Below are 14,910 nucleotides of genomic sequence, written 5' to 3' on the forward strand. Positions count from 1 at the left end.
AAATAAATAATTACAAAAAAGACTCAACAGATGGCATTGTGGTCAAGTGGTTAAGGCAGTGGACTTGTGATCTTAGGATAACAGGTTCGAGTCCTGGCCAGATCATTGCGTTGTGTCCTTGGGCAAGGCGCTTTATCTCCATTGCCTCTCTTCACCCAGGTGTATAAATGGGGACTTGCGAGGTAACTTGTAAATATAATTGCGTGCGCCGGTTTGTGGCTGCACCCTATGGGAAGTCCCCCGGGGACACGTGGTTGTGGTGCAGGAGAGATTGATTGAATTGTGCACACTTTGGTGTGTAGGTGTGACAAGTTACCAATGACCAGGGTTAACTTGTAAAGTCGTGTGAGAGGGCCTTGGCCCTGAACAAGACTGTAAACCTAAATATAAATATAAATAAATAAACAGAAACGACTCAACAGAAACAACCAAGATGGATTTCTGTTCATTTGTTAAAAATTATTTACAAGTTTTTTATTAAAACAAGTTGGAAAAGTTGGAAAAATTCATCTCTTCCTTTTAAAGAATCCATTTAAGAGCTAGGTTTAAACCTAGCATTTTTCTATGGTAGTCTGAGAATATGAGCATCTGGCAACACTAGCAACTAAAATAGGATACATCTCTTTAATTGACTTAAGGATCAGACTAAACAATGTTATTTTTAAACATAACCTGTAATATCAGTTATCTGTAAAGATTTAGCAAAAAAAGCATCTGGCAACACTAACATATGGGACAGTTCATCTCAGCTAATGAAAAATATCAGCCTTATTAACCTTAATTAGCTCAAATTTAGCCTTTAATATCTACGAGGGAATATGAGTAAAAGCATGCTGCAACACTGACATACAAATTGGACAGTTCGTCTCAACACTCTGGCAAAGGTTACTTAGCCTTCGGCATCGTAACCAAAAAGAATTTATACAACTTCAAACCGGATGCTTTTAAAGTCATGATACCTTCCCAAGGTTTTGGAACCATAAATTTGTTTAAAAACTTACTTTTGGTCCACTTTGTTTGATTGGGATAGAAATCTTGGGTCTCCAGCTAAATTTAGGACACCACTTCTCCACCTTCAAAGAAACAAGATGAATATGAAAGCAGTGTGAGTTTATTTTTAGTTGCAGTTGGCATAAATGTGTCTAAATATTGAATTACAATAAATACATAATGACCAGCATGCCAACACAACACAACACAGTGTCATGATTTCATGTTTTCTAAAGCATTATATACTGGGTGACGGAATTTTAGCCCAGGGTCCCATATGAGGGTACCATATGAAGAGTACCCAATCAGCGATGCCTATCGAGTACCCGATACCTCACCATCTACCAGTCTGGAGAGACACAGGTCTAACAGGTTGAGATGTGGCAATATTGGGGTCGTATAGCAAAGTGACCATTTCACATTATAGCATTTTGGATAAATGATTCCCTGGTAGAGTAAACAATTTGCCAAAATGGCAATTATTCAAGCTAACAAACTTTCCAAGAATTCTGGGGAAGGTAGACATCTGTGGATTCTTAATGTACCCCCGTATAGGGTCACTTTTGTTAGATGTGGAGGGGTGAGGGTTGGGGGGGGAGAAGGGGAGCATATAGTACTTAAAATTCCACAACTTACTCACCTCACTAAGATACAAGAAAATCGAGCAGTCTGTTCCATCTACTCCATGATATCCATAGCATTTGTCGCTGTTCCAAAACATTCTCATCCACTGTAACAGAAGATATGTAATCATAATAAATGCTACAACAGCATGAAAGACAAAGATATGGCAATTCCCCCCTTCCCCTTCCTCCCGCCCCCCACCCCCTGTGTCTCCATGAACTTTCATTCATGAGTAACATGGCACATCATATACAGTACCCCAAGTTCCCCAAAGATATGACTACTGTACCTCAATTGATTAATACTATTCCCTACTGCACCATATATGCCGTTCGTCCCCGGTGTTAAAAATCTGCCGAGCGGAACATCAAATCCAAATCAAATATAGCACAAGTCATAATTAATTGTCAAGATTTACAGTCAGAATCAGGTAGTGTCATTCCTTTCTTTATTCGCTGTTCACGCTTCACGGAATTATTTCCCATGGGAAAGATATATCACCGTAAATTAAAAAAAAGATCTCTGAATGAGATCTCTCGAAAGACACGATAGAATCATTTTAGTACCAGTACTGTAAAGCGCATAGATCTTCTGTCTGTCTATCTGTCTGTCTATCAATATATCTGTCTATCTATCTATCTATTTATTGAAGAGTGAATAGATCTGTTTGAGATATTTACTCTCACATCATAGGTTTAATGCAAATCTTGAAATTAAGAAAAATGTTAAAAAAAAATTTTTTAAAAGTTATGAGAGAGATTATTTGGGACATAATGGTAAGCTGTCGTTAAACAATTGATTATATGGAGAATTTTAGTCTTGGTATGTTATATAGTTCAAGAAAAAAGAAACATTTGTGTGCTACTGTAGATTTGAGGTTTTCAAGATATCCACCTTTAAAGTACCTTGCTAAATCTCTGGATTGCTCCTTTAAGGCTTCAGAGACAATCATTTCATCTCCTCTGTGCAGGACTATGTGTTCAACGTTAAAACTTCATATTTTTTTAAATAAATTATTAATAATAATAACTAAAACAAACATGGTCTTTTATCCTCTATAAACATGAGAGCACCCTTGGATGACAACGCCATTTGCCCTAGACATGTGTTGTTAAAACATGTCATTTGCGGCCATTAAAAAGTCTCATATTTTTTGCCATTGAACTTTTTATGTTTCATCTGAGGAAAATGACTTAATGGTCTGTGTATTATTAGACTTACTAGTCCAGCCAATTTTAGTAGAATGACCGTTTCTTGTTTAAAGGGTCATTTCGCAATTTAACAAAGTTTTATAGAAATCCAAACGGCATTGATTAGAGGTATATTTCAATGGTCCAAAACAAATAGTCAATTTAATTTTGCGTCTTAAAAGTCATCCTTCAAGCAAGAAGGTTTCAGTGCTGTTGAAAGCTGTGTTCAAATAATGGATCTCCAAGCACTGTAGCTAATTCTTTTTCCACAAATTGATTTTTAACAATTTTAGCAGTTATTACAAAAACTGAGAGGTCAACCAGGGTCAGTAGTGAGGAAGTCTCTTCCGGTGTGCTAATGTTTTACACTGGCTCAAAATAACAGCAGCTTGTTTGTTATATCTTCAAGGGATTTCATCGTCGCTGCTCAAAGGAAATCTTTCCTCTCTATTTTATCTCAAGTTCACAGAAGGTTTACACTTCCTAAACATAAATACTTTAACATTACGGATCAGACACCAGGCTCCTTCCGTTTCACGTATTTATAAAATTAAATTTTCAAATCCCAGCCTGTCATAACTAGACCACAGAGACTCTGTGTATTATCTGCAATCAGAGAGTCATTGCAGCATTTGGATAAGACAAGATGCACACAAAGAGACCATAACTATGTGTGACTGCCTAGCTCAGTACTATTCAGTTATATTCAAATCTTGATTGGATTTGCTCATATCCATCAAAATAAATATGGCAAAGACCAGTGCTGTATTTAAAAAAAAAATGTGACATATATTTCTTTCACCATTCAGCCTCATAGGCTCAACATTCTGGAAAGACATGAGTAAATTTTCTTCTGTTCCCACCTCCATCTCCCCTTGTCCCTCCCCCTCCCCCTCCATGTCACCCCTCTTCTCACAACTCTCTTCCACCCTTTTTTTCTCCACACTTTTCTGTCTTTGTCCTTCTCTAGTTTTTTCCCCACCCCTAGCTCTTCCATTAATCCTCTCTTTGTCCCTCCACTGTTTATCTCCTACCTCTCCTCTTCCCCCTGTTGGTTTCTTTCTTCTCTCCATCCCTTATCTACTATCCCCTTACATCTATCTCTTTGTGTTCACCATCCTCATTTACCTGTCTGTATTCTGTGCATGTTTTTGTCCCTTCTGTTAGTCCTGTTACTTGTCATTTAGCCTCTGAAGAAGATCCTGCTTAGATCCATACGTCGGGCAAACTTACCTTTACACACATATATTTCTTCTCCTTTATAATGGTTGCATCTCACCTGCATTGAATCTATATTTAATGCTCTTTCTCTTCCTCTTTACGCTATTTGTTCCCCATCCCTCCCCCCCCCTTTTTTTACTCATATAAGTAGAGCTTGGAATCTTTCTTAACCTGCAGTGCCCTTATTAATCTACAGCACATTTTGAACTAAACAGTTTTCACCTACTATAACCTACGACAAAGTACATCCCCATAAATATATAAAAAGGGTCCCCAGAAAAATTGATAAAAATATCAAGAAAACATTCAGTTTATCAACAAGAAATGGAATAACAATGAACAGGTGCTCATGGAATAACAAATTAGAATTGATTATCAATATAATTTTGCAACCACAAACACATTTTTATACCAAAATACGTCACAAGTAAATTACAAAAATTGTCTGAATTTTCAAATAAGATTTGGTTTCTTCTGCAGGCTTTTCTCTTCCACACGTATATATAACACCTACAGAGTACCTAACTACACTCTTACCTCTGTTTTTTTCATGCAGTTGGGGAAGCCAGTAAGTTCTTCATCAGTATAAGAGCATTTACCTGTATGCATAAACAAGAGAGACAAAAAATACCATAAGGAAAACCAATTTTAATTATATTTCAGAATGAAATAAATTCAGATTCATATGACAGTACTTTACAATTTCAGAAATCACATTTCATTGCTTAAAGGCATTGAAGACTCGCCCCAAACCGTGTGCAGCCATCTGAAAAAGTTAACTTTCTGTTGCTTGCAAGTGACGTTTTGTTCGTGTCGCTACAAAATGCAGACAGTAATGAAATGTGATACCTAATTGTTATCTTTAGCTAGACCTGAGATGTCCATCGCTGTATCGTTTGTATACTGTGCTGTGGGTATTGACCGCAGCTGTATGTACTGACTGTACACTAGTGTCTAATTACTGAAGGTAGCAAGCTGTGTGTGTATTTTCTGGGATCGATGGTGGTGTCTAACACTTCTGTTACACCTCATTCGAAACTTGGTCAGATTACCGGCATTAGATGTTTCTTTTTGTGCGAGTCTTCATACCCTTTAAAAGCTTTGATCAATGAGAATAAATATAAATTGTCCTTGTTATCACCGGTACAGTGTAGCTGCTCTGCGATATGTCAGATTTTAAACCTGCATGTGCAAGCCTAAATTCTGTCTATTGTAGTATTGTAGAATGATCAAAACCCTTGACATTTGTTCTAGCCTGTTCTATTGTTTATAGTTATTATTGTCTTATTTATTTTTTAATTTAATTTCCTTTCATGAAGTTTCTTTTATTTGTCATTTCATTGTTCTTGTCTTATCTATTTAAATTTTATTGTTATTTTCTTTTATTAAGTTGTAAAGTTTCTTTTATATTTGTAAAGCACTTAGAGCTTACTTTAAGAATAAGTGCTATATAAATGTGTTATTCTTATTATTATTAGTCTTAAATAATCATAATAATCATAATAATGATGATGAAGATGATAACCTTATCATATATCTCTAAACAGAATAAAGAAAATTCTATCCTTGATTTTGTTTATTTTTATTTTTTATTATTTTTTTTTTAGATTTCTACTCCTCTTGTCCATATCCCTAAATTCCCTCTTTACCATCTGCTTACCAATTCTGTAAAGGTGAGCTGCTTATAAAAAGACATCTCTGGCTTCTTCAGCTTTTTTAACTTTGTTTTTTTTTTGATACTTTTGTTCCAACCCTTGTTGTTTAACACAAGTGGAAAATAAACTTAATTAAAACTGGTTTGGGTGCACCATACTATTGAGACTAATTATAGCATCTACGTAACGGACTGTTGGTTTCATGTACAGTACTTGTTATATCTTAAGTTTCATAGTATAAATTATTGAAGTTGTGGATCATGATATCGCTTCAACTGGCAGCATTTTCTTGTTATAATCTTGATGCTACTGTGAACACATGAGCAATTCTTTGTCACATGTTCACACTTGAAAACATAATCAAGTTATTCATAACTTAAATAATTCATTCACCCGTGCACTTATTATTACAAAATTACTTCCAATCATTCATTAAACCCTCAAAGTACAGAAAAAAAATGTGCATCTTTACTTTCGCATAACATTTTGAAAGGAAATAAAAAAAAAGTATTATACATATTTAAACTGTCCATTATTCAAAACAAAATTTATGCCAATTTAGCCTACGGTTCTACAAGGTTTGGTATGATAACATCCAATGTTCTTTATCATAAATAAGAAGGTTGACAGATCTACTGAAAAATAACTTATTTATTCGAGACAAATCGGAACCGTGCCCTTTGGGGATTGAAGGGAGTCTTTCTTTCAGATCAATTATCACCTTGTCTTCCATTGTCATCGAAAATGTGAAATATGAGTAACTTGTCATGAAAAACATAAAAAAATGCATAATTTGTACCATAAAATACACTGAATACACAGTATTGTAGCACAAGTGAATACATGTAGTGTAATCCACAGCTCTACAGTAACATGTGTGATTTTTTTTCAGCGATAATATCAAACTGAATCTTGTACTTGACAGGGGAAGCAAGATGGGGGGGGTGGGGAGGAGAGTGGTGGGCATGAGAAGGGGATGGGGTTGTAGTTTAAAAAGTACAAGCTTATAAGCAGATTGATAATTGTGTATGTGACACAGTGTAACCCACACTGACATACTGTTAAAGCCTAATCTGAATACCAAATATTTTTATTTTTGTTTTTTCGTTTTATTTATTTAATTTTCATTTAATGAATTTTTAATTGAGATGATCAAAAGTTTATATCAAAGTAATGTCAACTGACAGATCACCTGTCAAATTTTCAGACTTGTTGTAACTCCAGTGGGTAGTTCCTCTTATGAAAGTTAATTTAACTAGGTACTGTACCATGGAGTCATACTGTGTACTCCAACGTGCAAAATACTGAAAATCAAGTACCATTTACTCTGTCTTGTTCATCTGTATGTCGTATATAAACTAAAACAACAGCTCATCTGCATATTCTTATATATATGCTACTACCTTGCATGCTTTTCTATATATATATATATATATATATATATATATATATATATATATATATATATATATATATATATATACTGTTCTAGATTTTCCTTCTCATTACATTTTCATTTATATTCATTTGCCTTTGTCGTTTACCTCCATTCCATTAACATAAAGTCTGTTCAAAGTATCTCTTTCGAGATCCGGCTTTAGGAATCACAAATGATTTTCGAGTTGGTTTAGCATCATGTTTGATCTCTAGAATAAGGCAAAATATGTCACCAAAAACAGAACTAGTATTGTTCCATACAGGTGTCAAACGCCTTCAGTGAAATTACGGCCTTCCTTACCGGTTTCGAACCTCTGGACATACAATCAGCGTCCATGGCCTAGTTGGTTAGGGTGTCCGCGTACAAAGCGGGAGGCCCGGGTTCGAATCCCGGTGGAGGCTGGAAGTTTTTTCACTGTTCTAGATTTTCCTTCTCATTACGTTTTCATTTATATATAAATATATATATATATACATATATATATACCATAATCACAGCAGTAACATTGCCAGGATATTATACAGTATGTCTGTCAAACTTATGCTACCCAAAATGTCATCAAAGTTTGGGCACTCCCTGGTTGGATTCTGGTTTTTCGCAGAAGAATTATGAGGTGAAGAGAGAGAGAGAGATCAGCCAAACCAAATACTGCTGCTGTTGCTGAGCAAAGAAACTGACACAACAATTTTCATGGTAGATCAGTTATTGGACATTAGGCAGACAAATTTGGGAGTTTTTGACAATTGATCGAACGATCAAAACCCCAATTCCTAATATCGTTCGTGTTTCAAATGACAAAGAAATCCATTCATCAACGGCTCAACGAACTATTTCCTGGAGAGGAGAAACAACAAATTTCTTTGAAAAGGATCATCTAATATTCATGTCTGAATCTTGAGCGAACGGCACAGTCCCCCTTTTTATAAAACAAACTGCCAGGCAAGCTTCCCTGGATAAATAATAAAATGTCAATAATCTAGATTCTTTCAGGTTTCAGTTACGATCTTAAAGCAGCCTCTTTGAGATGGGTTTTCGAAAATTATTCGATATTACAAATGTATACTAGTTAAAAATCAACATATCCAATTTAATCATTAGCTTCACAAATTGGTCAAGTTTCATATCAAAATGAATTAAGTATAATTTCAAAATTTTGAAAGAAGTTCAAAATTTGCCCTTTTGTTTTAATGCTGCTTCTTTTTTGCTCAAAATGCGATTATCAATACTGACACATTTAAAAGTGTCCAGAGACTAGGTATCTCGAGGATCGAATCAAGTTTGGCTAGCAATTTAATCGCTCAAGAAACGAACGGGAAGAAGGTTTCTTGCAGTTGTTTGATGATGTGTAAAATTATTTTAAACTGTAATAATCAGTTGTTGGCTAATTGGTAAACTTGATACATACAAATTGCAATAAGATGCTTTAACATTTATAGATATTACGACAGTTATCGTTTATACATAGCCTGCGATGTGTATACGCTTAACTGGGCAACGTGTACATCTACCCTCCTAACCAATCAAAAAATGAATCAATCGTGATGATTTATGAAGTACAATACTGTGTTTTTTTTCTTTCTTCAAAATCCCATTAAGAAGCGAGATGATATTTTCATCTCCTATCAAGTGGACATATCCATCATGTGCTCATCTGCCTGCAGCATAGAGCTTAAAGCAGTAAAAAGCATATATACACTGTTCAAGCACACTATAAAGTGGTGGCAATTTTAATATGTCTAGAGACAAGTTTTAGGTGCTAACATATATACCAGGGGTGGGCAACCTTTTTGAATTTTATGGGCCAGATTATGAGATATTAGGAGTGAAAAATTGACTGGGCCGCACCTAACCAACGACCTGCTGTTGATTTCAAACCTTTAATTCCAAGGACTTTCAAGCAATAGGCGTGTGTACTTAATCTTTATTCACAAAAACATAATGTTAATACAGTACAGTTGATCATTAATGGGGGTTAATAGGCCTACCTGACAGCATCATTAGTGCCAATAAATTCTAAGTAGCTACAGTAGCTAGTTTTTTGTGATGTTGTAAAATAGGTTGATTTTTGTTCTTTTTCTTGAGATATCTCACGGGACGCAAACAAATCACTGGCGGGCCGCATGTGGCCTGCAGGTCGTAGGTTGCCCCCCCCCCCCGAGGTATATACAGTACTTATAGACCTGTGCAGGGACAAGTCTACGGTAATTCTGGGAGGTTTTACAGAGTTTTGGTGACCAGTACTTTGCATGACTTGAATGTGGTGACCGGAAGAGAAAGACACCATTCGGTGAGATTCTAATATAATATATTATACACACAATGCATGCATATTCAGACAAAACTAATGTTTATTCAATAGACTGTGTACAGTAGTTCTTCAGTTTGTGATGATAGCTGGTTTGAAAAAGGGGGTAATTGGGGGTTTACCCGGAAGTGGGTCGATCGGTCACGATGCTAAAATGTTGCCACTTTGGGTATAGTAAAATATTGTAATGCAAGTGATTACCGTGAATGTGTTTTTTTTCTTTTCAGGAGAGAGGAAAAAAAGCAATCATCCTTTTTGAAATGCCCAAACCCAGAATGCGGCAGTATTTGGATCTGACCGGAGTTGCCGTGGGGCACCATCAGGTTATCTTAACGATTTCAAAGATCGCATTTATGGCACAAGTTTAGACGATGTGCCGAAGACACCCTGTGGCGCGTCGTGTAACTGTATCGATGTTACGACTGAAATTACTCTCACGCCATGCTTCCAAAGTGTGAACCTGCCAGAGATCACGTTTTTACTATTTATCCCGATGACATAATAAACCTTGTATTATAATCCTATATTAATTGCATCTTCAAAAATGGGGATGGCAGCAGCTTCCAGCAAAAGGTGATGAGAGAACTCTCCCAGTATTTGCACCTTAACATTTCATCTCATCAACCTTTCCATCAATATTTGTAAGAGTGGGATCCCCTCAACCTTGAAGCTCTACGTTAAAAATGGGTGTTAAAATTTGTAACCCTTGGATATGTTCTGACCAAAACAGGTACAGCAATATACTTACAACTTGTCATTATAGATAACCCGATATTAACGAATCTAACTTAAGATACATGTACACTTCATGAATCTAACTTGAGATACATGACAAAATTATATATTTGAGCTTCTAATAACAAAGTTTCAAAGTGTAAATAAGTACTGTACAGTACATCACCTAACATATTAATAGTTCCATGCAAAAGCTTTTTTTTTTTAACATTGTCGTACAAAATTAACGTAACTTAATGAATTTCATTCTTTGATTTGATACTATTTGAACTTTACAATGAAATTATTTAACAGTTGTTAATAAACTCATGATACAACTTTGGTGTGACCATAATCTTGAACAGTATACTGTATATGTTTATTGTAGAAGATGCAACTCATCTTTTGGTTATCATTCTGTCATGAAGCAAGTATTTAAATTGAATTTAACCAATCGAACTTGACAAATAAAAGACCAGTATGATTCATTACACTGTTGTGAAAATCCAAAAAAACTTGACCGATTTTGGAAATTTACTGTATGAGTGACAAACTTTAATATGATCAAGTAGCAGTCACCGAGAGAGGTCATGCAGTGTCAAGGTTGAAATACTACAGTAGATCACTCTAGACCCGGTCGAGTGAATGTGCAAATGTCGTGAGGAGACAGGTAAGTATATCGAATACTGCAAAAATTCACATTCAATGTGCACAATAACTTTAAGCTGCTTTAACCATATATACTGTATTATATGCACCAAGAAATTGCTACTTGTCTTTTGAATGTCAGCTCTACAAAGATCGGAGAACAATATCTTTTGTAATTGCAAAGATGACAACCTAAATTGTTGCCATAGAGACCTGCAGTATCTGATAAGGCAACTAGTTTTATGTATGTATACGTTTTGGTTGATAGGTGTCTATCTTGGCACAGAGTGCTCTACTGTATGTCCGTAGGACAGAACGAAGAGCTGTCTGATGATCGCTCAACACATGAAACTCTGATAAACAACTACTAGTGTTCCACTAGTCTCAACTAATTCTCAAATTTACTTAATTCATTTGCCTTTGTCGTTTAGCTTCATTTCATTAACATAAAGACTGTCCAAAGTATCTCTTTCGAGATCCGGATTTAGGAATCACAAATGATTTTGAGTTGGTCAGCATCATGTTTGATCTCTTGAGTAAGGCAAAATATGTCACCAAACACAGAACTAGTATTGTTCGATGCAGGTGTCAAACGCCTACAGTGAAATTATGACCTTCCTTACCGGTTTCGAACCTCTGGACATACAATTAGCGTCCATAGCCTAGTTGGTAAGGGTGTCCGTGTACAAAGCGGGAGGCCCGGGTTCGAATCCCGGTGGATGCTGGAAGTTTTTTCACTGTTCTGGATTTTCCTTCTCATTACATTTTCAATTATATATATATATATATATATACATATATATATATATATATATATATATATATATACATATATATATATATATATATATATATACATACACCACATGCATAGCATGATCAGACTTTCAAATACAACTGTACTGTAGACTGGGGATGGCTGCCACATATTGACTTAACACATACTACCCCCTTATTTGATCTGCTGCAGCTTTTAATTACCTCCTTGACTTCAATTTTGGGGTATAAGTCACACTCTGTCAATTTTTACCCCCTGATTCAGAGACCGGTAACAAGAAGGAAAGAAAAAAATTGATAACAATGTCTGTTTCTCTCATTTGAGGGTAGCTGGCTTCATCAAATGATATTAAATTTTGATTGGAAAAGGGACAAGGAAGGACATCAACAAATTAGACTTTGTGAAATTTCCACTCGTCGGCTTTTAAAACAAGTTCAGTTATACAGTACAATTACTGTATGTATACTACACTGTGCACATCCAAGGTCTATGGAGTGCCGTTTGTGCACATTTGATCTATATCCTAATTGTAACTACTACATACAGTATGTGTATTGCAGAGTAACGATAATAGGGTAAGCACTACAACAACTCACCAATATGGCTTACAAGTGAAAACAATCAAAAGAACAATATTCTCAAAAGTTACTAGGGCTTAACAGATTTAACAGAGTTCTGTAATATTACATACATACTGTACATACATATTAGACACTTATATAGCGCTGCTACATTGAGATCGTAGCGTTTTTGACAACTTAGCCTTGGTCATTGGAAACTTGTCACACCTACACACCAAAGTGTGCACAATTCAATCAATCTCCTGAGGCACCACAACCACCTGTCCCTGAGTGGACTTCCAATAGGGTGCAGCTACAAACCGGCGCACGCAACTATATTTACAAGTTACCTCGCAAGTCCCCATTTAGACACCTGGGTGAAGAGAGGCAATGGAGATAAAGCGCCTTGCCCAAGGACACAACGCAATGATCTGGCCAGGGCTCGAACCTGTAATCCTTAGATCACCAGTCCACTGCCTTAACCACTTGACCACAATGCCCCCCAATATTACTATGGTTAAATGGTGGAGATTGTGATACATAGTACAGCATGGGCGTCAACAGGTGGGGGACGGGGGGACATGTCCCCCCACTTTCAAAAGTGGAGGGGATATCATATCATTTGTCCCACCCACTTTTCAGAGTAGTTATTAAAAAAAATCACATGCATATGCGAGATTTTCTATTTAAGGTCAAGAAATCTGGACTCCCTGGGCCCCTGCTATCTATCACTTGCACCGTCATTTATCTCCCATTCTCCCAATATCCTAAATCTGCCCATTTAATTCGTTCGGGGGGGGGGGAGACCATTTGAAAGTGTATTGAATCTTGCACACATGTTGTTTGTATGGGTTTCAAGGGATTAGGTAAGCCATACAGGTAGATGGTGATGAGTTACTATGTTCATATCACTACCTCCAGTCCCTTGGACTGGACGGACGAATAGGGGTGTAGGGGTTAAGTAATTAAGGCTACATGTATTCGCCGGATATGGTAGATCTTTATTGTTGAGTGCCGGCTAGGCGCTACACACGCTCTGCGCGCGGTGCCTTTTTCTGATTATTATTATTAAAGTACCTGGGCACATAACAACTGACGTCTCGCACCTACATGCATGTATTATATATACCACTCCACTCATCCCGGAGGTGACGGCGCCACTTTTTCAATATTTCGTTTGAGATGGACGCTGTGTAATTCGTCTCCCTTGGTGTCAGAACGGCATCTTTCTACCAGTACTTTCTGTCGGGATTTAGTTTTGTGAGACAAAATTTCTCCTCACAGATCTGGTTCTGATGTAGCTAAAAATGACTCAGGAAGGCCGTCTCCTGCGATCTAGGGGGTCTTATGTACCCAAAATTTTCTGGTACGCTACGCGCCAACCAATGGTGGCGCTCCGCTTAGATAGTATAGTGTCCCCCTCACTTTCTGAAACCTGCTGACGATCTGGTAGTACAGTAATGTAGTAAAATATGCTTTGTTTTGCAAAAGGTGGTACTGTGTACATATATAAGTAGTTGTGCTATTGAAACAGAACTTTTAATAATTGGGCTAATATGTTATGTTTGCCGTTGCCAAGCTTCAGGATCGACAGGCAGGTCCTTTGTGTTTTCGATACTGTTAATTAATAAAAACAAATTTATATATAATGTTGTTATATTGAACATTTCACAAAGTTAAACAAAAACTTAGCTAAAATAATTAAAAATAGCTGACTTAAAATTTAATTATTTAATAACTATATTATACAAAAACATGTGCTTTAAGGTCATACTAATCATGCACACTTGATTATCTGTTTCCTATACTTGTTGTACACAATTAAACTAATGGACTTTAATTCTTACTTATCAATGTATTGCCATCTTTACCATATACAGTAGGATACGTTAATATATGTGATAAGGCAATGTACAGGTTAATACACATTAAACAATATACATGTATGTATATACTATACCAGCTGTAGTGTGTCAAGTGTTCAATATAACAGCTACAGTAGGCCTTACTTTAAACATTTTACACTTAGTGATCTATTAGAGTATGTAGATAATCATAAGTTAATTAACCTAGTAACTAATGATGCGAAATGTGTGACAACTTGGTTGATTAAGAAATCTGTTCTGATGATATTTCCAGAGTTAGTTGTACACCACTCGATGTAGACACATGGTCCATATTAATTCGTAAGTGCCAGATTCTTTTAATACTAAGCTTTTTAAGCATTGTCATATGTATATGGCAACATTTACCCTGCGTGGACATGCACGGCCAGATGAACCTGTCTAAAATTTCCCTAAATTTTCAGAGAACTTGTGTACGTTACAAATGATAAAATTTACAAAATGACAAAGTGTGTAACATTCACTGGTATGGATCCAATGACTTCTGTCTCCTCCCTTCAAAACAATTAAATCTGAGATGAACATGGATTACCCCTTTGAGAGACACCCCCATGGATGCATGCAGTTTCGGATTGTCTAGAGACATGGAACGTGTAAAGATAAAAATGTTTTATTCATTATTTTCCCCTGAGTTCAGCAGAACTTGATAATTTTGAGCGAGAAAATTAATGACATTTGGCGAAACGCGTGAATGTACGGTAGCTCGTCACAGAATGAACTCATCACAGAATGAACACAGAATGAACAGAATGAACAGAATGAACACAGAGAGCAACTTTCATCATCCCGCATGAAATAAATTATTGAAACTTCCTGAAAGGTAGCACATGATCGGGTGGGGAGAGGGACGGGGGGCGGTTGGGGGCAAATTAAAATTATCCAA

At 36.3% G+C, this 14,910-nt stretch overlaps 1 protein-coding gene and 1 non-coding gene across 3 annotated transcripts in view; one reads left to right on the plus strand and one right to left on the minus strand.

Annotated features, from left to right (window-relative positions):
* The window catches only part of LOC139964806 (alpha-1,6-mannosylglycoprotein 6-beta-N-acetylglucosaminyltransferase A-like), a 72,508-nt gene that overhangs the window by 22,373 nt on the left and 35,225 nt on the right, over positions 1 to 14,910 (minus strand). For both annotated transcript variants that reach the window (XM_071966789.1, XM_071966790.1), the window contains 3 exons: positions 4,563 to 4,624; positions 1,631 to 1,720; positions 1,002 to 1,073 (listed from right to left, as the gene is read on the minus strand). In XM_071966789.1, coding sequence (XP_071822890.1) covers positions 1,002 to 1,073; positions 1,631 to 1,720; positions 4,563 to 4,624 — 224 coding nt within the window. The remainder of the gene's footprint in view (positions 1 to 1,001; positions 1,074 to 1,630; positions 1,721 to 4,562; positions 4,625 to 14,910) is intronic.
* On the plus strand, positions 7,447 to 7,519 carry Trnac-aca (transfer RNA cysteine (anticodon ACA)). The gene has a single exon. It is a non-coding gene; the product is annotated as a tRNA-Cys (tRNA).

The sequence above is a fragment of the Apostichopus japonicus genome, chromosome 23 (genome assembly GCF_037975245.1).
Source record: "Apostichopus japonicus isolate 1M-3 chromosome 23, ASM3797524v1, whole genome shotgun sequence".
Classification (NCBI taxonomy): Eukaryota; Metazoa; Echinodermata; class Holothuroidea; order Aspidochirotida; family Stichopodidae; genus Apostichopus; species Apostichopus japonicus.